This window comes from Alternaria dauci, chromosome 1, assembly GCF_042100115.1.
Source record: "Alternaria dauci strain A2016 chromosome 1, whole genome shotgun sequence".
NCBI lineage: Eukaryota > Fungi > Ascomycota > Dothideomycetes > Pleosporales > Pleosporaceae > Alternaria > Alternaria dauci.
In genome coordinates, this window is record NC_091272.1 from 6071178 (window position 1) to 6093878 (window position 22701).

The 22701-nt window shown below is 52.3% G+C and overlaps 7 protein-coding genes across 7 annotated transcripts; 5 read left to right on the forward strand and 2 right to left on the reverse strand.

The window, feature by feature from the left end:
* Window positions 1-595: 595 nt before the first annotated feature.
* Window positions 596-3133, reverse strand: ACET3X_001880 (uncharacterized protein; the record flags this gene model as incomplete). Its single annotated transcript, XM_069447220.1, has 4 exons — window positions 596-920; window positions 1690-2488; window positions 2641-2985; window positions 3067-3133. The coding sequence occupies 4 exons, from the start codon at window positions 3131-3133 to the stop codon at window positions 596-598; spliced, it is 1536 nt and encodes a 511-aa protein (XP_069312122.1).
* Window positions 3134-5066: 1933 nt separating this feature from the next.
* ACET3X_001881 (uncharacterized protein) lies at window positions 5067-6046 on the forward strand (the record flags this gene model as incomplete). The annotated part of the gene is made up of 3 exons (XM_069447221.1): window positions 5067-5148; window positions 5205-5287; window positions 5363-6046. 3 exons carry the CDS (start codon window positions 5067-5069, stop codon window positions 6044-6046), a joined length of 849 nt encoding a protein of 282 aa, XP_069312123.1.
* Window positions 6047-7027: 981 nt separating this feature from the next.
* On the forward strand, window positions 7028-8879 carry ACET3X_001882 (uncharacterized protein; the record flags this gene model as incomplete). Its single annotated transcript, XM_069447222.1, has 3 exons — window positions 7028-7294; window positions 7389-7723; window positions 7772-8879. 3 exons carry the CDS (start codon window positions 7028-7030, stop codon window positions 8877-8879), a joined length of 1710 nt encoding a protein of 569 aa, XP_069312124.1.
* A 229-nt stretch (window positions 8880-9108) lies between these two features.
* ACET3X_001883 (uncharacterized protein) lies at window positions 9109-13713 on the forward strand. The gene has a single exon (XM_069447223.1). It carries the CDS (start codon window positions 9715-9717, stop codon window positions 13453-13455), a length of 3741 nt encoding a protein of 1246 aa, XP_069312125.1. The 5' UTR covers window positions 9109-9714; the 3' UTR covers window positions 13456-13713.
* A 1897-nt stretch (window positions 13714-15610) lies between these two features.
* ACET3X_001884 (uncharacterized protein) lies at window positions 15611-16703 on the forward strand (the record flags this gene model as incomplete). Its single annotated transcript, XM_069447224.1, has 2 exons — window positions 15611-15735; window positions 15782-16703. 2 exons carry the CDS (start codon window positions 15611-15613, stop codon window positions 16701-16703), a joined length of 1047 nt encoding a protein of 348 aa, XP_069312126.1.
* A 2298-nt stretch (window positions 16704-19001) lies between these two features.
* Window positions 19002-19559, reverse strand: ACET3X_001885 (uncharacterized protein; the record flags this gene model as incomplete). Its single annotated transcript, XM_069447225.1, has 2 exons — window positions 19002-19226; window positions 19410-19559. The coding sequence occupies 2 exons, from the start codon at window positions 19557-19559 to the stop codon at window positions 19002-19004; spliced, it is 375 nt and encodes a 124-aa protein (XP_069312127.1).
* Window positions 19560-21185: 1626 nt separating this feature from the next.
* ACET3X_001886 (uncharacterized protein) lies at window positions 21186-22402 on the forward strand (the record flags this gene model as incomplete). Its single annotated transcript, XM_069447228.1, has 3 exons — window positions 21186-21202; window positions 21251-22205; window positions 22259-22402. The coding sequence occupies 3 exons, from the start codon at window positions 21186-21188 to the stop codon at window positions 22400-22402; spliced, it is 1116 nt and encodes a 371-aa protein (XP_069312128.1).
* Between the last annotated feature and the right edge of the window lie 299 nt (window positions 22403-22701).

Genomic DNA, 22701 nt, shown 5'->3' on the forward strand with positions numbered 1-22701 from the left:
TCGCGTGATGAAAAGAGAGTCCCGCGGTCGAATAGGCCTTCACGCGATGGGCACATTGGACCAGGCATAGCACCCTCGTTCGTACATGGACATGTCAAAAAGTCATGGATAAGTACCACGAACAGCGTGTAGAACATGCGGACAAGACGCTGGTTAACCGCAACCTCATTACTCTTGGGTGATACGCGAGTTGTTATTGGCATTTCGGAAACATCATAGAATTGTACTAGTTCATTAACGGAGTACTTTAATCCAACTCGCAGTCCTGTAACTCATCCCTAATATGATACAAGAAAAGGAACATTGAATCATTAAAAATAAGAGGAAAATGCAGCCTGATACTCGTCTGGTGACACTGCCGTCTCCCACTCTCCAAACGCGGATGTAGTCCGCACTCCCTAAGGGAAGCCAGGATCGCACCCCTGTGCTGTTTCTTCCCCTCCATAACACTGCGCTGTAGATCAGCACGTATCATCGTTATCGCATTGTCCTGGAGCTCGGGGGTGCTAAGTTTCCTGTATGATGCCTCAATTTCCTTTAGGTTCTTAACAACCGCTTCTCTGCCCGTCTCCAGACAATTCTGCTTCACGGTCTCTCAGATACTAAGAAACTTTGTGTGGAAAACCGTGTAAGGACCGTCGATTCCGCTCACACCATTCCACAATGTTTGCAGCCGCGATCTGGCGAGCGTCGTATCTCTTCTTTTCTTTGCTCGAGCAGCGGCGGTGTAGTGCTTCTCCATGGCCTCGGGGAAAAATTCGCCGTGGTTGTCTTCAGTGAGGTATCCTCCCATCCTCCCGCTAAGGCTTTTGAGTGCTATGTCCACAATCTTGAACATGCTGTTGAGCTGAGGCTTCCTGCAGTCGAGGTTGGCTCTGAACGTCTTGCTATCAAGGTCTTTTGGTTGCATCATGCAGGTCCTTCAAAAACTCGTCCACATGGTCTCTCATGCTGGAAGCTAGACCTCTCCTGGCGCCTGTGACCGCTTTCGATAGCTCTCCAAGTAATGGGTCCATCGTATTTTGTACGGGACGCAACAGATCCTGGTTCCAGCTGGAATTCCAATCCCCTTTGGTGCGGTGATTGCCCTGCTTATTCAAGAAGCATCGAACGGTGTTACTATGTAACTTTTTCCAACCATCGAAACAACCATGAGCCTGATGTTTCCAAGACTGCATCGAATCTTGTAGTACGGCCTCCATTGGCCGTATTGTTTCTGTCCCAAAGACGTCCAATGTAGCCGCAAGCTGTGCCATGAACAGTTCTTCGTATTGACGAAAGTTGAACTTGGGTCCTGACTGTGCCGTGGTAGACGTGGTGCTACAAACGTGGTCGATAAAGCTGAACATCTCGGGTAACGTTTCTTCGTAGCAGCGCATAAGATCATCCGTAACTCGTTCGTTCGCTATGTCAGCGAGTTTTCTGACCAGACTAGGAATCTTCGTTGCCTCGACGGATAGCGGGAGATCACCGTCCGTAAATAGACAGTAGCCCTCAATCCCCCTCAAATAGTGGTGTGCGCAAGTCGTTATTACGGTGAGGTCTCCAGAACTTCCTGCATATTGAGACTTCAACAGTGCTTCGATGCGGCGGCTGCGCTCTCCAGCGCAAATATCTCTTTCTCCAAGATCGATATATGCAAGTTCGCGAGCACAACGGTCTCTTTCTTTAAAATTTGTCGGCATATACCCGCTTTGCTCCTTTTTGACTTGTCCTTTGCGATTGGATAGCCAGTCGAGATCTGCTACCTCATGTCGATCGAATGAAGTTTCCGTACGATCCGCAGGATCGAGACCTGTATCTCCCTTGCTCAGGACAACGATGATATGTTGACCAGGCCTTCTCTTTCGGCGATCCTGAAGAAACCTCTTCAGGAAGTCACTGGCACCAGCCCGGATAACATCCTCAACGAATATGACCACTCTACTATGCTGTAGGTATCTGTTGGCTTTTGTTACACGGTCCTTGTTGATGTCTTCAAATCCGGGACAGTCGCCGACTGAATAACGAATTCGAAAATCTCCGAAGATCTCAATCTTTTCCACTAACAAAGTGGGATTGAAACCAATGTCCATGTCAACCACTGTGGTTTGGTCGTTCCCAAATGGCTTCAATCTGTTCCAGAGTTCGGTTACGTTGGTAGCATAGATTTTGGACAGGGTTGTGGTCTTCCGACGCCGCTCCTCAGCCCATTCGATGGAATAATCGATAGCTTTCTCTTGTCTCGCCTGCCACTGCGAGTCACGTGTATTACCGTAGTACCCAAGGAAAGCAAGGATGGCGTCTTCCGAAGCAAACTCCCTACGGTTGCTGAACAAATTCTGAAGTACGATTACGCTTTCCGATCCTTGGTCGTTGCCCTTTCGGACTGACTCTTTGCCTTTTCCAAGATCCATAATGATGTTGTGGAGATGCTGGCGCACAGAGGCTTGACATGTCCTTGCGTCGATCACTTCAATATTTGCTTCGTAAGCTACTTTTGAGTGGGCTGGGCGTGGTGAGTAAACGATCGGAACGCGTGTTCCAGCCACACCACTTCCCTCCTAGGACGATTAGATGACGAACTGCTTCGAGGGAGCGTGCTTACCGATTTCGCGGTTTGGTCGACTCCCAAGAGGGCGTCTATGAGTCTAGACTTACCCTGCCCAATCTTACCAACAACTGCTACAGACTCTGGCACGCTTTGGTAGTTCTCCAGCACTGCGGCAAGTCTAGGCTTCAGGGCTGCTACCAGTTGCGGATCTTCGTCTGCCTTTAGCTTCATAAGGTAGTCTTGTGGGATCTTCAGGCAAGCATGCTCGGCTTTGAGAAACTCGCTGTGGTAGATGGGTAGGTTGGGAAGCTCTTCCGTTGCCGGGTCGTGCCGAATGAAGTCATCAATTTGGCCGTTGATGTACTCTTCATATTGGGCTAATCTTCGGTGTACACTCTCTTCCGCTGATGGATGTATTGACTTTTGTGTTGATGATTGCAATCGGCCGGTAGCTGTACTTATCAGTTCGTGTATTGTGACCAACAGCATACATGGGTCAAACCGCAGCAGGTAAAGAAAATTATCATACTAACCTGGTCTTTTTCTCGGGTTCGCAGTGTTAGAGCGAGCAGTGTTTTGCTGAGGCAGGGGTACGTCCATGATTACGATCCCCAAAGGTCAGGATCTCGGTTGTCGATGAACAATCCTGCTGAGACTATGAGTCCGCGACTTGGAGGAATATATAGATAATACAGTGTCTGTACATACAGGCATGGCAATTTATACACATAGCGGAGGGGAGTAGATGCTCGGGCAAGATAGAATTCCTGGCGATCCGAAGCATCCAGAAGACAGCATACGTCGATTAGAACTTATGTCTGAGTTGCCTGATACGGATGCACAGACAGAGCAGTCCTCTGGACGTAAGCGAGCCGGTAATCTGCGTCCGTCCAATAAGCTGTTCTACGTGTCTTAGATTGATACGCCGTGTGTCGAAAATGTCGTAAACCAGATGCCTGGACCGCTCCATGGTCTCTTATACCGATCTCTTCTGCATGCGCGGATTAGCCCGCAGATAGAAGCAAGCGCAGGAGGAACTGTTGGTGATTCGCAGTGTCGAGGACAGAAGGGAAGAAACGCTGAGAGACGTACTGGACGAGATGCACATGATGTCAGGACCAGAAGGATACTTGTCTGGGCTTACTCGCGATTCTGGGAGTATGCTAGTTACGCACTCCGAATGGGGCTGTGAAAGCGAGTTGACACTGATACCATGTCGCAGACGCGCTGTAGCGGCGCGGTGCTTGCCACGTCTGCGAACTCTGTTGTAACGTCTGAAGCGTCCACAGCATGGTGAGACTCAATATACAGACGTTGAAAAAGATAAACAACGGTGTAAAGGAAAAGGAATGCATAATATGGTATGTATGCAGGTCCGCTCTTGTATTTTGTGGCTGCAGACAATTCAGTTGGATTTCCTTTCCACGTGAAATCGAATGATCTCGAGTGCTGCCAGTACTGCCAGTATCCTCCCATACAGCTATAACATCCTGTGCTTCAGCCTCTGAGGGCTGGTGCGGGATTCTCCGCATACTACCCACGCCATGTGGTCTGATCACCAGCAATATTGGCCTCTGTTCACGATCTGGTGAAGCTGGTACCATGAAGTGAGACTGTCTCTTGAAGCATGGGGCGCTGCGACTATGCAGGCGTAGCAACGAGCTGAGAGCCCACGTAGAGCTCTCCTCCCGCCCGAGCGTTAGCCCTTACCCTGAACGTAGGACGACTGAGATGTACATTGACATGGCAACGAAGGCGTAAAAGTGATGAGGATGTGCTGAAGTTTCCTCAGTAGATGCACCGGGCATTCATGCCCCCACCAGTTGATGCGCTTCGGTCATTCCGGCCATGTTGATCTGCCAGAAGCCCTCGAAGCAAAGCAATAACGAAGAAGTCCTCTGTCCTACGAGAACATTGGCTGAGAAGCGAACGACGGTGCCCGCAAACATGCATCTTGCGTTGAAGTGGGTACCACGCTAAGAGCACAGGCCAAGGGGACAGTCGGCATTTTGGTCGGCCCGGGCATAGCGCGTCCTGCGATATCACTTCCAGAAACTTCTGCCTCGAGCTCCCCTCTACATAACTCGCAGAACCCTCCTTCTGCATTCCACACCATCGCTCTAATTCGCGCGTCGTGAAGCTCACTGTCAGCATCAGCGCTTTATACTGTAAGTATTGACCGCCCTCTCCCAAATTTCGAATGATGAGACACAAGCTGGCACCAGTCTGAGAAGACTTGTACTCTTTGCATGCGGATCAGCTGCTTAGACTTTTTAGTCGCCTTCTGACAATACCTCACCACACCAATATCTTTGCACGAGTGGAAGAGACTGAAGCTAACAAGCCTCTTACAGAAATTTAATCGCAACTAGCGCGCGCCTCAGTAATCACCATGGTTCTCCACAACCCGAACAACTGGCATTGGGTCAACAAGGACGTGTCAGGATGGACGCGGGAGTATCTTGACAAGGAGCTCACGCAGATATCAGCGGAGCAGGATGGCGTGACAGCAAAGATCGATAAAGTCGTAAGCATGGACGGTGACGTAGACGTGAGCCAACGCAAGGGCAAAGTGATTACCATCTTCGATGTCAAGCTGAAGCTCGAATACTCGGGTAGGTCTTGCTCGGTTGCACTCTTCTTGGGCGAGCTGAGCTGACTCGGTCGGCAGGCAAGAACAAAGAGGGCGAAGAGGCCAGCGGCACCATTACCGTCCCCGAAGTCGCTCACGACACCGAGGAAGACGAGTATGTCGTATGTTCCCTTCGCTGGCACCATCCTTGATTTCTGCATGTGACCTTGTACATTGCGACTAACAGTTCGCCGTAGTTTGAGGTAGACGTCTACTCGGACGAAAGCAGCAAACAGCCCGTAAAGGACCTAGTACGATCCAAGATCCTACCGCAGCTGCGTAAAAGCTTCGCCCAGCTTGCGCCTGCGGTCATGGCGGAACACGGAAAGGATATCCAGCATGCGCCAGGCGCGAACCCTGGTAGCGGCTTCACGGCGCCAAAGGTATACTCGAGCTCCAGCGTGAACAAGTCTAGCTCCAAGACAGAGACATCTGGCTCTCAAAAGAGCAGCTCTGGCGCAGTCGTCAACGTGACCACCATCAACGACAGCACAGAGTTCCGTACAGATGCGGCCAACCTCTACCAGACCTTTACAGACCCGCAACGCCTCGCCGCATTCACGCGGGCCCCACCGAAGAACTGGACGGGCGCGCAACCGGGCGGCACATTTGAGCTCTTCGGCGGAAACGTCACTGGAGAGTTCACCGAGCTCCAGGAACCCACACACATTGTCCAGAAATGGCGACTTGCACAATGGCCTGCGGGACACTACTCGACCCTGTCGATATGGTTTGACCAGAACGATGTTGATGCTGTGACGGTCATGAGGGTAGAGTGGAAGGGTGTACCAGTCGGCCAGGAGGAGCCCACCAAGACCAACTGGGACCAGTACTACGTCCGAAGTATCAAGACGACCTTCGGTTTCGGTACAGTATTGTAGTTGACCGGCGGCCTCGATTGCATCATTGCATGGCACGGAGTAAGAGGCGTTGGGAGGACTTGACGATTGCATACGAAGTGATGGATATGGGTGAATTCAGTATCTACCGTAATGGTATGAATCCCAATGAGACATGTTTGAATGACCATTTTGGATTTTGCCTTTTGCTTGATTTTGAGGCGAATCTCGTATGTTATTCGTGCCAGCCGCTGCGGATAGCGACGCGACAGCTCCACTCTGCCGTACAACGTATTCTACTCCCAATTTCTTCGGTCTGAAAATGGCACTATTACTATCTAGAGCAAACAAGCCATATCAGTTCTGCAAGGGACGTTGTACAAAAAATCATCGAAGCGGCGCCGAAAGGACCTTGCCTATCCGAGCTCACGGATACCCGTTGCCTACCACCTTCCCATACAGGCATAGATCGTCCTGCACTATCGCGACGACCGCGATCAAGCCATGCAAGCTTGTACAAGCTCTTGCCAATGCAAGCTTGAGACTGGCTAGCGGGGTACTTTCCTGGTAGCTTTCCACTCGGTTGGCAAGTCGCGGGCTTCATCGTCTCTGTCAATCTGGTCACTTGAGTGCTCCATTCTGGAATGAAATAGAGTGGCCAACCCCTGTACGTCCAAGCGACCGACCGTTGTACCAGCAATTTATTCGTAAGGACTGCGGAGAAAGCGGATCGCGAGATACAAACGCGAATACACCAAAGTGTACCATGACGTTGTCGGTACGAGCAGGTAGTGGATCACGGCCGCCATGCGCGGCACCGAGATAAGTAAACACCTAGCTCACATGGGAAGGTAAGAGCTGGCTATCGGACCTGCATAAGCTCGGAGGATAAAATGTAGTTGATACGCGTCATATGAAGAGCTGCCTTGCTCTTTCTCTGGCCATCACTACCTCTTCTCTCTCCTCGCACCTATCGAGTCGGACCAGCTCGCCACTACACGGAGACGTGCGACGAACTCAAGGATGAAGAGCGCACAGAAGCTACTTGCGGCGCCTTTGTTGGCAGCTGGCACTCTTGCGCAATTCGTACCTGCGCCTACGGATCTGATCACCAAGGAAGGCTATGCGAATATCAGTGTACGGTACAAGGAGGTGCCCACGGGTATCTGTGAGCTTGATCCAAATGTGAAGAGCTACAGCGGGTATGCGGATATTGCAGAGGATCAGCACGTCTTCTGGTGGTTCTTTGAGGCGCGCAACCAGGATCCTTCGGAGGCGCCATTGACAGTGGTAAGTTGCGTCGTGTAGAGCAGGTCATGTCTTCTGATCTGTGACTTGGGGATTTCGTTCATGGAGGTACACCGAACTGTACTGATGTTTGCAGTGGATCAATGGCGGACCAGGCTCCAGCTCCATGATCGGTCTCTTCCAAGAACTAGGACCATGTGGTATTGGACCAGACCTGAAGCCGTTCAACAACCCCTACTCGTGGAGCAATGCAAGCAACATGCTGTTCATCGACCAGCCTACCGACGTTGGCTTCTCCTACTCCATTCCTATCCCAGGCTACACAGACGGCAGCACCATCATTCAGCTGCCCAACGCGACTTGCCCAGACTACGCACATACGTATGGGACATGCGGAACATACTCCAAGCCAGACCACACCTTGACTGTCAACAGCACAGAAGGTGCGGCGCCAGGCATGTGGAAGACACTGTAGGGCTTCATGGGAGCTTTCCCTCAGTACTCGCGCAACGGCTTCAGCTTCACGACGGAGAGCTACGGAGGCCACTACGGACCCGTCTTCAACGCCTACTTCCTCGAGCAGAACGCGAAGAACATTACTGGCGCGCACAAGATCGAGCTCGAGAACGTGCTCATTGGCAACGGATGGTTCGACCCTCTTGTGCAGTACCAGGCCTACTACAACTACTCTGTATACCCTGGCAACACCTATGACTACGACCCGTACAATGACACGGTCAAAGCTGAGTGGTACAACAACATGTACGGCCCGGGCAACTGCTACGACCGAACCGTGCAGTGCTACGAGACTGGCATCAACTCGGTGTGTGCCAGCGCGGACGACTTCTGCTACTCCAAGGTCGAGTATCTCTACGATCTGTACAGTGGACGGGACGAGTACGATATGAGGTTCCTGACGCCCGACCCATTCCCCTACGGATACTTTGGCGATTACCTGAATCTGCCCGAGGTGCAGAAGGCGATTGGCGCATTCCAGAACTTCTCGCAGAGCTCCAGCACGGTCTCTGCGGCGTTTGGCAACACGGGTGACGATGACCGGCCATCCGGCACGATTGCGGCTTGCCAGGAGCTGCTTGCTGCGGGTGTTCAGGTCATGTTGTACTATGGTGATGCCGACTACAACTGCAACTGGCTCGGTGGACAAGTGGTCGCTGACATGATCAACGCAACGGGCTATGCGGAGGCTGGATTCACCAACATTACGACGAGCGACGGCATCGTCCACGGGCAGGTCAAGCAGGCGGGTCTTTTCTCTTTCCTTCGCATTTACGAGTCTGGCCACGAGGTGCCTTTCTACCAGCCGCTCGCATCGCTCGAGATCTTTGAGCGTGCGCTGAAGCAGGTTGATATCGCGACGGGTACGGAGAAGTGTGATGTCGATTATCTCAGTGTGGGCACACCGACGAGTGACTACAGAGAGGGTAATGCCACGATGCAGTTCGACGTGACGCCGGCAAACGCGACTTACAACACGGCGCTCAATGGACCGGATGCTGAGCCGACTTGGGCAGCGGATGCAAAAGTGGCGAAGCGGGCACTGAGGAAGCGTGATGTGGGAAGACTGGGACGGCCGATCAAGTCGAGGGGCGGCAAAAGGCCAGGTTGAGTTGGGCGAGCAGCTGGGTAGACGCGGCTCCGATGTATTTTCACATGAATGTTGAATGAAAAAGCATATCATGACATGGCCTTATCGCCTTTCTAGGCTATAGCGGGGTTGTAGTACGAGGCTGGGTGGTTCTCACGCAGCATCTATTTTGCGCTAGCCGTGGGCTTCAAACGTCATAGGGGTCTGTCTGGGTGTCAATCATCAACTGTGGTCTTGATTGCCTGCGTACGTCCTTGGATGCCTCCTTTTTCGAGACCGTCTCGAAGCACCTGCATAAGAGCTGTAGCGAACCGAGCTCCCACGCGCCGAGAAAGTCTACGCGAGGCCGTTGCAAGAGCGTTCCAAAAGTCGCGGTTAAGAGGGACTGGTGCGGGAAGATACCCTGCTAGCGGGCGTCGCATGAACCTTGGTGTTGAGAGAGGAGGTCGCATCAGCATCCACGGGCGGCCACGACGGAGTGCAGCCAAGTCCACCGCGTCGGCCTTGTTTTTCTGCTCGCAAGAGGCGGCCACGATATTCCAGCACGTGCGTGTCTGCTTTCCCGACATTGAAGAGGCAATTGACGGCGTCGCAGCGCAGACGCCGCTAGCATTCCGAAAGTCGTGCCACACCAGAATCGCATCACCAACTTTTGCAGTCGGCGCCGCAGAGCCCCAACACGACCGCGGCCAGCTTGTCCCCCACCCGGTGATGGTGCGCTTCGGTGCATGGCCTCGCTGAGAGGCACCACAACCGCCCCGAACCCGCCCCGCGTGGCAGGTAATAGCAGCGACTCTCCGTGCAGGCCGCGCAGCAGCAACGCGACAGGCGCCGCGCGGCGAGACGAAACACAGCAATGGCGCCCTCGGGGACGTCCATGTTCTCCAAGCTCAGGCCCGGCCATGCGAAGCGGAATGCCTCGAGTCTCGCCTCGCCAGAGCCCGTTCCAAGCCCCGCCGCCCACGCCCACGCCCACGCCCACGCCCACGCCCACGCCCATAATCCTCTGCCCTCGCCGTCGCATACTACCCCAGAGTACTTCTCCTCGCCGCGCTTCAACGACAATGCCAGCTACACCTCGGGCTCGCCCATATCGCCCTATCCGCCCCAGCTGCCGCCCATTACACGCGTCGTCTCCACGCTCGACAAGTCTGTGTCGCCCAATAGCTCCCAGTATACCGCCAGCCAGCACTCGGCAAGCACTGGGGGCGGCAGCAGCAGCAACATGACACAGGACCGCGGCATGCTCTCTCCACCGCAAAGGATACAGGGCCATTTCTCTCCCGGCTACGAGAGCAAGCCGCTCTCTGTGCGCTCCAACGCTGCAAGCACACCCACGAGCGCGAATCGACCGACCCAGAGCCTGCCACAGAAGACTGAACCCGTGCCGTCGTCTGAGACGCCGCCCCAGTCATCCTCACATCTAGCACCCTCCGTCATATCCCCCAGCTACACCAGCTTCTCCAAGTCGCAGACGTCGCTGCTCAGTGGCATCAGCGACAAACTCACGGGCAGTTCCAAGGGCTCCTCAACACCCACATCCGCCCCCACAAAGTCACGGTCGAGACTGACCCTGCGCAATCCCATGTCGCTCCTAATGCGCCGAAGATCAGGGCAGACCCTGGATCCTCTCGCTGACGAATCGCTCGTCACCCATCGCTCGCCTGCAAACGTCCCTCCCATGCCCGACAACTACGACCCCAGCATCCGCGGAAAGATCAGACACGACTTCGATGCGCCCAGGCTGAACAGAGGCTACTCGTACAACAACGCAGTAGAGGGAGGAGAAGCGCAGGAAGAGATTGCCCGTGTCAGCCCACCGAAGATCGAGAAGGAGCATACGCCAGTGTTCCACGAGCACTTTGACGATGACACCAGCTACGAGCAGTCGCAAGCTGCTATACGGGCAGAGCAGCTTGTGAACAACGACTTCCTCGCAAGAAACTCGGTACAATTCCCACCACCTGAGCGCACAGCTCCCCTGCCGCCGCAACCCAAGAGCTCGCCTCCACCTCCGCCCCCTCCGCAATCGTCTCCACCACCTCGACCGTCGTTTCAGGGGTTCGAAAACGGATCCTCGGTGTTGTCGCCTGTACAGGAGTCGGAAAATCCCCTCGACGTCTCTACCGATGTTACGCCACGGAAGGGCAAGTCGACAAAGTCACCTCCGCCACCTGCACGATCCCGGGCAACCTCTGTTACAGACCCATCCTTCCAGCCAGCGGGACTTCCAGCACATCTCAGCAGTCGAGCGTCTAGATTCAGCTTTCAGACAACTGGAGGGCCGGATTCCGCGCAGGAGAAGATGCTCGAGGAGCGGCACAAGGCCAAGGAGGCAGAGAAAAAGCAGGCGCGAAACTCTACCAACTCGGTCGAAGATGAGTATGACGACTATGGCATGGACGATTACGACGACATGGATGGCGGCTTTGACGAAGAGATACCAATGCTGGGTGAGGAGGACGAGTTTGGAGGTGGCCTGGGCGATCAAACGCTCGACTCTGGCTTCGACACCTTTGACTTTTCGTCTCTGTCGATACAGCAGCAGGGTCTGAATAATACCACGAGCCAGATGAACATGATGCAGACGCCTGTTGACATGAACGGAAACCCTATTGGTTTTGCCATGTCGCAGGAGATGCTTCAGCAGTATCAGATGTCGATGATGGGTGATCCGCAGAATCAACAAAATATGTCGTATTTGCAGGCCTCTGGACTGGGCCTGACGAGCCTTGCGGGTAAGCCTGTTGAATCGCCCGAGACATCTCGAGATGCAACGCCTCCAGAGGCGAAACAACAAAACTTTGTAAATCTCGATCTCGACGACGACATGTACTTTGACGACGGCCTCATCGGCGACCAGGACGACATCGAGTCTACAGAATTTGACGAGAATGTCTTCGATGATCCCAACGGACCGTTGTACGAGAGAAAAGTCAAGTTTGCTGAAGACGAGTTATCACCTACTACTCACCAGCCGCGTGCTTTTGACATATTGAACTCAGAAACAGGCTACGAGGCGGACGACGACACTGTATCAAAGCATATAGAGAAGTCGGAGCCTTCCCTTGCGCACAAGACTTCCATCGCACAGCAGCGGCCTGTTCCTAGCCTCGACAACCTCAGCGCATATCACAGTGCTCTCGCCGATGCAGCGCAGCGTGCTGAGGCAGCTGGCCGGTTCGCCAGGAAAGCGAGTGTGGATGCCGGTCAAACTAGCTTTGATGCTAACGACCAGCCCTCGCCCAGCCATTCGCGACCTAGCCTTGTTCCCGATGACGGACGCTTTAGTGTAGACACCATTAGCTTCCCGCAGGAGGACGAGATTTACGGCATGAGCTCCGGCTTTGTGGACGACTACGACTACAGCGACTTTGACTCGGCCATGGAGGATGACCCCATCATTGCCGAGGCCAACGCTGAAGCCTTGGCTTATGACGATGAGGGATTCTACGGCCAGGAGTTTGGTTTCTACGCATCTGGAAACGGCGAGTCACCTAGCGCTTGGGGTGGCTTCTTTGGGCCATCGGGTCTTGGTCGTACGGTCAGCGGTCGCAACGCTGTGCGAGAACCAAACTTGACGCCCATCACAGAGCGCAGCGAGTACAGCACACGCAACTCATTCATCAGTCTCAACCACTTCCGCGACGGACAACAGCCCATGTCAAGTCCTGGCTTAGCGCAGCTTGCTCGTATGAGTCCGTATGGCTTCCCTGGGCCTGAAGAGGAGGGAGACATGAGTCTTGACGCACTGCTCAAGCTGCGAAAGGGCGCCTTCGGTGGAAGTGTTGCCAGCTTACCGGCTAGTGCTGCCAATAGCCCGCGAAACTCTTCCCCCATGGGCATGCAGTTTGTGCCCCGAACGTCAAGCCCTGTCGGTAATCGCATGAGAGAGCAGCCCTCTGAATCACTCGAGAGCTCATACTCTTCGAATAATATCTCTTCTGAGTACCAGAACGACGATGAAGACGAAGAAGACGATGACGGACTGATGGACGCTGTTAATGGCGCGTACGAGTCTGGCCGCTCCAGCGAAGATGACTACAACGGAGACGAGCGACCCGAAAGCCCTACCCTCACAGCGAGCGATTACAACAGTGTCTCCAGTCCGACCGGATATGGCGTCGGCAATGAAGCACCACTTCTGCCTCCCATCTCAGAACTATATGCCCAGCACAACATGAGTCTAGCAATGTCCCCAAGCAACATGTCCCCCACTTCACCTTCCAACAACCCTCTCCCCGTATCGCCATTCCCAATGCCGCTCTCATCGCCATACCTACCGCAACACCAAGACAGACCACCCAATCCGCCTTCCATCGACACCTCACTCTCCTCGCCATCCGCCGGACCGCGGAGACAGAGCATGGGGCTCAGCCCAATCTCGAACTCTTCCCCTATAACACCGAATGGCGGGAGCGGCGGGGGCTGGAACCGTGGTCATAGCAGGAAAGGGAGTGCGGCGGATAGCGTGACATATGTACGCGAACATGATGAAGCTGGAGAAGGGAGATGGGTGTTGGAACGGCGACGGACGGCTGAGAGTGGGGAGTTGGAGTTGATTGGTAGGGAGATTGTGGAGGGTGGACGGATATAGAATGGACAGAGGGGCTGACGTGGAGGTTCTTACCTACCTACTCTTGTCCCCTTTTTTAGTTTTTGAGAGAGAGAGAGATATATGGACTTCATTGGTAGAAAGTGGGTTGCTTAGAAGACGGGATTTGCATTGATGGCGTTGTTTTAGCGAGGGTGTATGTGTGTGCTTGTGGTGGCTTTTGGACTTGGCCTTTTTTTATCCGAAGCGATAAGAAAGAGAGGCTGGTTCCTTTTTTTGATGAGGAGTAGTGGATGGATGATTAATCTGATACCTCGATTGTTATGATCATGAATGTTTTTTGGCTTCTTCTTTGGAATAACGATGCCGTGGGGATTTGATCTGCATGTCACTTCATCGAATCTTTATTTTCGAAAGGGTCAGATTGATGCTTATCAATGATGGTAACTTTCAACGACATCGAAGACAATTCGCCTCTTCGCAGTGGTAGGGTGGCCACACACCGGGTCTTTAGGCATTTGCAAGCAATTAACAGTGCAAACTCTATGTTGGTCTAAATCGTTGAACACACGTAAGCTCTTCAACCTGCTTGCGGTCGACATAGCCCTGGTGTATAGTGTTTTCCCTTGACGTACCGTTATAAGCGGGAACTATAAATAACATAGCGGAGAGGAGAGCGTATACAACGTATCGCTTTTGGAAGAGCAAGGACCTATTCGGGCCTTTCTCTCAGGCTGCGTAATGCGGGGGCCACCTATCCCCGCTTTCCGCCCCGCTGTTACCCTCTAGTCATCCTACTACCAGTACCGTCACCACCGCCATCAAATGGATCTTCACTCGTCCAACTTCTGCTCTAGTTTACGCCCACCTCCGCTCTCTGATTCATTTGCGCCTTGCCCAGGCCGTCTCGCCGCTGGTCGGCGACCGTCACGCGGAGATGGGCAGACATGCCACGAGGACCAGCTTTGACACCAATCACGATACTTCATGTCGCGACTTGTGCGAACGAATGGTCGATACACTGCCCAGGGAACTGAGGGATATGATATATGAATATATCCTATCTGATACAATATGCAGGAATGTTGCCGCATCGACAAACGAGCCAACATCTTCTCAAGCGGGCCCTCATTACTGGCACGTCGAGATAATCGGCGCCACGGCTTCAAAAGAGCTATTAGAAGTTTGGTATTGCTCGGTTCGCTTTCATATGGGCGAGGATCTCGGGTTCATTGAACGCTTCTTGTCTTCCAAGGTAGCTCGTTTAGACATGCCCCGCCACCGCTTCATCACAAAGATCAGTATTACCTTTAACCAGAGGGACGTAGGCTCTTGCAAAATACCGTTAGGAAAAGAACCTGTAAAATTTTCCATGCCTCGCACACGCCTATTAGAACGACTAGAGCACCTTTTCTTGTTGAGGCGCGGCGCCTCCATTCATCTTTATGTAGTCGTAGGCTGCAAGAACACTCGCAGAGCGATGATGTCAGACCGATCTGCGCGTCACGAGAAGAAGGTTCTGCGCGATGTTACCACCGTCATGTCCGATGTTCTTTCGCGTCTAAGTGCCGATGGATACCGCCTTGCTACGGGTATCCATATGTCCTCGAGTCGGCCGAGCAAAGACTCACTATATGACTTGTGCCCAAGAGATTCATCTGTCGATGGAGGGGACTACTTTGTCACCGGGGATGGATCTGGTCTGATCTGGCGGTATGTTTCTGGTTTCGGTAGTTGGAGGAAGACACATGACTGATCATGAACAGGAGACGTACACTGTTCATTACGTGAATGCTACATCCTTAGCACCTTCTTCAAGTTTGGAAGCAAGTGCTCACTTCATACGCATCTCATCCCGTGACTGACGTCAATGTAGCCTCTCGGAACCGACGGCTTCTGTCACCTTGTGCAAATCGATACAGCTTCATTGAGCTTTTATTGTAGATGAAAGATGTTAAGTGAATGCAGGTGAATGTAGGTGCCTGGAAGAACGTGTGTTAAGCTAGTCACGTGATCGCCAGTACTGCAACTGCCAGAGAGCGCGTATGTGCCACTCAAACGCAGTCAATATGACCGCAAAGTTTCCTCGTACTCATTGAAACCACTACCACAACCAACACAGCCTCGAGTAGCTGTCCAAGAACCTCATCAGCGACATCTATTGCCTTCTCCCTTACCTTTGTACACATCATCAACAATGTCTATTATTCTCGCTTTAATCAGGATGGGAAATAGCGTCTCGATCAGCACCTCGACGCAGGATCCCACCACGATGGATATTGCGACTGTTGGCACCCTGCGTTGGCGGATCGAAGCTAAGAGGTAGACCTGCTCCTTCTTCCACGCATACAATACTAACAATCGGTAGAACGCTCACCATGATCAATAAGCTTAAAGAGAATGTTCACGACAGTGCCAGTGAGCTCGAGCAAATGACGAGAGATCACCCGAAATTGAAGTTGATCCAGCAGAAGCAAGCGCTGAGGGAGGTAGGGAGGGATCTGCGTTTGGCTCAGAACAGCTTCGACGAGCAGGTGAAGATGCAAGCCGAGATCCTCTGTCGCCCACTATGCGAGTTGGCGAACGAACGACTACCGCAAGAGATACGCGACATGCTCGTACGTCATCTTATCGAGGATGACTCTGTCACTTTCTTCCTCAACAAGGATAACAAGCTCTGCCTTGTTAATGGTGCTTCAAACCTACAACACATCTTCGAAGAAAGATACACCGGTATTGGACTGCAAATGAATATTCTAAAGGTGCTGCTGGATACGGGCGTACGCTTCGACTTCCGTGCCCGACATGAATTGCTGGGAAAGGTAGTCGACTATTACGCAGCATTCGGTATCCATCTGCCTCCCAAGATCAAATCGCTAAGCCTAGTCCTCATAGAGCGCCATATGAAGGAGCGCGAGTTTGTGCTCGCCCAGTTGGAGCGGCTGACAGAACTTAGCAAGGACGCCGACGTCTTAGTCATCGTCGAGGTGGGCCAGGGAACCAAGGCTCGGGTCATTCACCGGGTCCGCCGCGTCCTCCGTATGATCTTCCCGCTACTCACTCGCCTTCATGAACCTGGCATATACATCCATGTAGTCTTCAACCCAAGTTACGATGCCTCGAGAGTCAAGAACGGCAGCGATGACACTTTCTCCATCGCCCATTATGGTCCGTGGCGGCACGAAATGACACCAGAAAACGCCGACTTCACCGTCGAAGGCTTCGAGCATCGCCTTCGAACTTCCATTGAAGAACAGGCTAATATTTGGGACTTGAGACTTCCACCTTAGGATTTCCGAGCAGGAAGAATGCAATGCATGTGATGGTGCGATTGAGGAGGGATCAGTACGTTGAGATACATCAGAATGAAGATATATGTCATAGGAAAGTCTTTGGGTGGTATTCAAAGACGCCAATGGAATGCATTCTCATGTTATGGTACGATAGCGCCAAATCACTAGATGGGGCTTTGTGGATATTCTGCCAACTCCCTGTATACACTCTTGCTAAACTCCATCGACAGGCTTAGTCGGCATGACTGGTGTGGTAGTTGTCTTAGGCACAATCCATTGTGTCAACAAGCGGGTCTCTTGCAGACTGCTGACGGTTTCTATCACCGGCCCCATTTCGCCTATCCCAGGAACCACGGTAGTTACGGTAACATGTGATGTTCGTGTAGCATTCCTCACGAGCGCGTCAGAACTTGGATGAAACATACCCGTTCTCATAATGTTGGCCAAGAAGAAGGCTCCTGCTATGGTACCGCTGATGATGACCACGAAACAGAATATACCCATGGCCACTCGAAGTTTGTTGTTGCGGCAGAGACGAATCCATAGTGGCTGCTGTGGTATTCGATAGGGAAGGTGCTCAGGGAAGTGCTTACGGACCTCGGGATCTCTTGACGAGGTTGCTGGAGCTGAGGATGGCGACGGTTGTGCTTTGCTGGCTTCAACGCCGTCCAAAATAGAAGGTTCTGTGGTGTTCCAGAGATCGGGTGACTCCGGAGAGTTCGACATGCTTTCAGCATGTCTTCTGAAGGGGTTGTTGCTGGAAGCCATGGCACGAATGATATGACAAGGTTCCAAGGTTGGGCGACAGTTGCGATTGGTTTAGTTTGGAAGCCTTTGTGCTGATTGAGGCCAGTGTAAGAAGGCTGAAGGGTCATCGCTAGTTCGCTGCTGGCTACACGGTGCGTACACATGCCACACTGTTGGTTCACAATGTCATGTTTACAGGATTGAAAGTGAAAGCGGTCCACATTATGAGGAAATGGAGAAGCACAGTCACATCGGCAAGTATACGCAAATCATCTGGATCCACATCAACAAGAGCGTTATCATGCAAATACAAGTAGTCATTCCCGAACTAACTGGCGAATCTAGAGAACTTCCATCAGAAATGCCTTCACCAGAAAACATACATCTAGGTCGCCTAAGCCTAGTCGCCTAACTATCGCTTCTCTGTCTATAAAGACGAGAAGAAGGCGTTAGCATCAGTAAGCGGACAGATCACGCACGTGTATCCTCCGGTCCATTTTCCGCACACCGATCGTTTTCCCGGTACATCACAGTTTCCTCTACATTCTTCGATGGTTGGCCAACTGCCTTTGCTAGTACAAGTCTCTTGAGGAGAAGCCACTCTCGTAAGGCCTGTAGGCGCTTTGATAAAAGACACCGAAGCTGTTGGTGTTGGACCGGGAGTGGTGTGAATCGTCGTTGTGGTATACGTTGGCTCTGGTGTTATTCTGGTGGTGCCTCCAGTTGATGTGAATGTCACGATAGTCGTCTCGTAGACTGTAGCTGGCTCATGAGGCAACTTTGACATGCCGATCCGAATGCCGATTATTAGGGACAAGATGATAAGTCCTGACCCCAGAACCAGGCACCCGACAATCCAAATCCACTTTTTGCTGAGAAAAGCACTGGTTTTGCCGAATGAAGGAGGTTGATATTGGGCTTCGGAGTCGTGAGGGAAATGGGGGTGGTTTGAGTCAACATAATCTGCAGGAACTCCGGTCGGTTGAGGAGTAATTTTGGATAACTCAATACTGTTGCGTCGAAGAGACATATTTGCTGCTATTAAGAGGCCTGAGTTCAAATCGGTGTGTTGTTGTATCGTAGTGGTTTCGATCCACTTGGAGCGTGGCAGGGACATTATGTAGAGACTGCCATTGTGGCGGACAAGGAGTCGCGGTGTAACATTATGAAAGCAAACTCTGAGCATTGATGAGATCCCACAAGGTAGAGACAATCCAAGATGTGCTGAGAAATATTGGAAACTTCAGCTCTTTCACGTGGGTTAGTAGTGAGGTGAAGGTCATCATTATGCATGTGCTTTTAAGTATGACCGGAATTTCACTGACCAATAGAAATTGTCAAATGACTTGTCTGAGACGGACCGGTACATAGATTATGGAGGGGACAATGATCAAAATTCGAGAACTGAGACAGGCTAGGAGAACTGGCTGATACACATTCTTGAGAGAACACTGATGGCATTGGCAGGGGTTTGTTCGTAATCCAACATGATTGAGCTGAGCCCCAGTTATGTATTAAGCCAATTACTTTCCATTCTCCTCGAGTTTTCTAGCAGCTGCATCCGCACTCCGCGGCATTGTTGCAGTTCTTTCCACACGCCGCGTTCTGGTCGCAATCACCCCAGTTAGAGCATCCGTTCCAGGCTCCGCCTCCATCACCGCCTGCAGTCCAGCACCACTGTCCCTGGTCACCACAAACTTTCCAGCAGCGCTTCTTGCCAAGATCACATCCGTATGGTGAGCCTGACCAGCAAGCGCGTCTGTTGAGGGGACTCTAAAAGATGGATGGGTCAGTAATTGCAACCTGACCTCGGAAGGTTTATCTCAGAACTTCAGAAGTAGCCGAACGTGACGTCTCCAACTTGCAATACGTTGGCACGCATACATGTCATGAGTTGTAGTGTATGCACAGGTACTGAAACGGTAGGGCAATACAAAGAAACCCGAATCAACGTACGATTTTATCGGTAAAGGTTACCCAAGGTGTGTCGGTAGGTGGAACGGAGGAGTTGGCGAAGTCGGGAGCTACGCCTTCATTGCCGGCGTGGGGAGCTGAGAGAACGCCAGCAGCTTGAACAGCACAGAAGAGAATGTCGGTGAATCTCATGGTTGCGGTTCTTTTGGACAAGGTTGAGTCTGAGCAATGTAGTGATTGATATGAGTGTGATGATGAGAAAGAAAAGAGAGAGATGCTCAAGGATTATATACTCTTCTCAGCCCGTCTTTGCATTGCCATCATCTGGCATTCTACCTAGTATAGCTGCCCTACGCCCCGTTGGTCGTAGGTCTGACGGCCGCCCCATTGTTCAATGTAACGACGATCTGCCAAGTTCATGAACTAGAGGCTACAGAGTCCACCACAGGGCGCCTGAAAAACATTCAGCACCAATCAGCCTAAATTTGTGTCCTACAAACCTCTCCTGATGGGGTTCACCCGCGCGACTCGAGCTCTGCTCACAGGAATGGAATCACTGAGGTCTCGACGATGTTTTCCATACTTGATTCCAGCAAGAAAGTGAGATGCAAATCGATCTGTACTATCGCCAAGAGATCGAACGGTCACAACCTTGGAACGTCCCAATGTTACGTGAAACTCGAGGGAACCTATCGACGCAGACTCAACCAGAGAGGTCCGCCCGGCTCTAGCGTTCTGTAAGCTGTACAAGCCACGGTCTAGATTGCCCATATCAAAGTGCGTCAATTACCCCAGTGGTGAACAGAATCTCAATTAGGACTTACGCCGAGCTTGCTCGTATGCTCTGGTAAGGCCACCTCAATCTACGTTAGCGGTCTGTGGGTACCTGCGGGGCGTCCCGTACACTAGGACAGAGAACCAATGACCGTCGTGATGCAGATTTCAGGGTCCAGTAGGCCCTCGGGTGGCATCCTTTTTTTCGTAGAGTGACCTTCTATGTACGGCAGGTGCCTTTAAGGCGGCGTACCGGGTATATAAGTGCCTGCGGGGCTTTCTCAGGGTCCAACGCTCCACACGGGTCATCATTGCAGCTTACCTAGGCCGTAAAGAAACGGCGCAATGAGACACCGCATCGGAGCGTCGCAATTAGCGCCCGGTCAGCCTAACCAGCGCAGTAGAAACGGGTCGTCGCTAAAAAACCTCGCTTCGCAATGTGCTGAGTACCACTGCTGAGGCCTCTATACAAGCTCGAACTGATCCCAGCTGTACTGCGCATCTTTCCCAAGACTATCGAGGCACACCGTATCCGCTGTTCCTCCTAATGTATCCACTATATGGCTTCAACCTGGTCACTCGTGAGGATGGGATAACTTTAGCTACCCAAGCTTCAGAATTCCACGCGTCACTAAGCTAGGGACGTTATGTCATAATCTATGAAAGCACCTTGCCGGCATGACACACCGAATGTACCCCAAGATCAAGGAAAGAAGAAGAGTATACAGTCATACAATGACTATAAAAAGACGCTGGATACACGGAGTTCTGATGCGACGCTTAGCTGCGTGTGAAACAGCCAATCAGCTGCTAGCTTCCCGCTTGTCATTGACGACCAGAAAGCCACCAATCACTCGCCTTCAGGGACCTGTGCGCTAGCGGATACCCCGCATCACCCAGGGCTTGTCCTCACAATGTCCCAATCAACACTTCGATCGGGTTGTTTTCGCAGAACTTCCGCCCTCTCAATTGCCTCGCTCGAACGCGGAACAATTCATCGCGTGGACAGCGGAGATGGAGTCCATCTTGAGCACTGCACCGGACATGTGGGCCGCCCGCGCGTAGGTTGAACAGCCTCCAAACGTAGGATATGTATAACGGGAACACAGTCTGCAGCAGCGCCTAGATCAGTACAGAACAAGGAATCGAATCCGCAAACAAGTGCTAGTAGAGGATGAGTACCGCATACGCAATGAGCTCCGCCAAATCGAACTCAGGAGGAGCCTACTAGAAGCAGAGCTTGACACTAATCTAACGCAGCAGCGGCGTGTCGATCCGGAGGCTGAAGGACTCATACAAGAGATGACCGCAATAGACCGAAGTCGATGCCGTCCGTCGTGCGAAGCCATGCAGCAGTATTTGCCACGCGAACTTCGCGACATGATCTACAAACATATCGTGGGCCCCACCGAGTGGCATAACAATCACCACACTGTTCCTGTACTCGGGCGAAAACATGACAATCTGCCGGAAGTGGTCTTCGCTGTTTCTGTGGGAAGCTTTTGGCACATCTTCGAATGTCAAGATTATATGGGGGACCGGATGCGGCGAGAACTGGTCGAGTGCTGGTACAAGACCTGCACGTTCGACTTCGCAACAGATGTGCATCTTATCAATGGGTTCCTCAAAGGAGAGGCGGCACTCTCAGAATCCCTAACTCTTGGTCGTCCAGCACTCGATCTAGTCCGCCACTTAGAGATCACGCTCCCTTGTGCTGGCCTTAGGGATGAGGCAAGTTCCGAATCGACTTTCGCCCCAATTCTGCAAGGTGCAGCTTTGCTGAAAAGACCAGCACGCCTACGGATAAATTTGGACTCTTGCTTCAGGACTAGCGGGCCGGATGCGCATCATCTAGCCCGGATCTTCCACCAACTCTCACAGCTGCTTCCAAGTCTCATCGGTTGGAAAGTTGAGTTCGTAGTTGCTGTGTGGACTGATGAGCAAGAGTCGGCGCACACATTCGGGCCCGGCTCACCCACTATTGTAGAGGGGTATCGTGTGAACTTACTCTTACCCGGAATGGCAGAGTCCTCACACTCTCAGTGGGTAAACGTGTTCCAACAGGTACGTGATGACCTTGCCATATCACATCCTATGTGGCTGATTTTGTTACCTAGGTTGGTAGTGAAGCTACTCAGCTTTATTATACTACACTGAACGAACCATCCGAGCAAGACAGCGACTACGAACCAGATGATGGTTGTAGCACTTCGGAAGACGGAACCGAAAATCACAGCGATGACGACTACTGGAACGATTAGAGATTACTAGGGAAGAAGAGCTTGAACTGGCAAATGAGCTTGACCTGTGTGCGGATGATCTCCATTTCCCCGTGATGCATACCTACTAGCTTTACCAGATACGTTGGGACTGGGAAGTTTGGCACGCAGTTTGGCTAGGGCCATTGCTCCATGAGCCTTTTGCGTGAGTTGCGATTCTGCGGGCGGCTGAGATACATAACCATGAGGCATTCATGGAGTTACTCTACCTGCCGATAATATACATGGACCCGCCTTCCGCCTTCTATCACCTGATGATAGACTTACCTGCTGGCGCCCTC

What these genes read in the sequence shown, in the direction of transcription:
- ACET3X_001883 (XM_069447223.1), top strand. Translation starts at nt 9,715, where the DNA reads ATGGCGCCCTCGGGGACGTCCATGTTCTCCAAGCTCAGGCCCGGCCAT.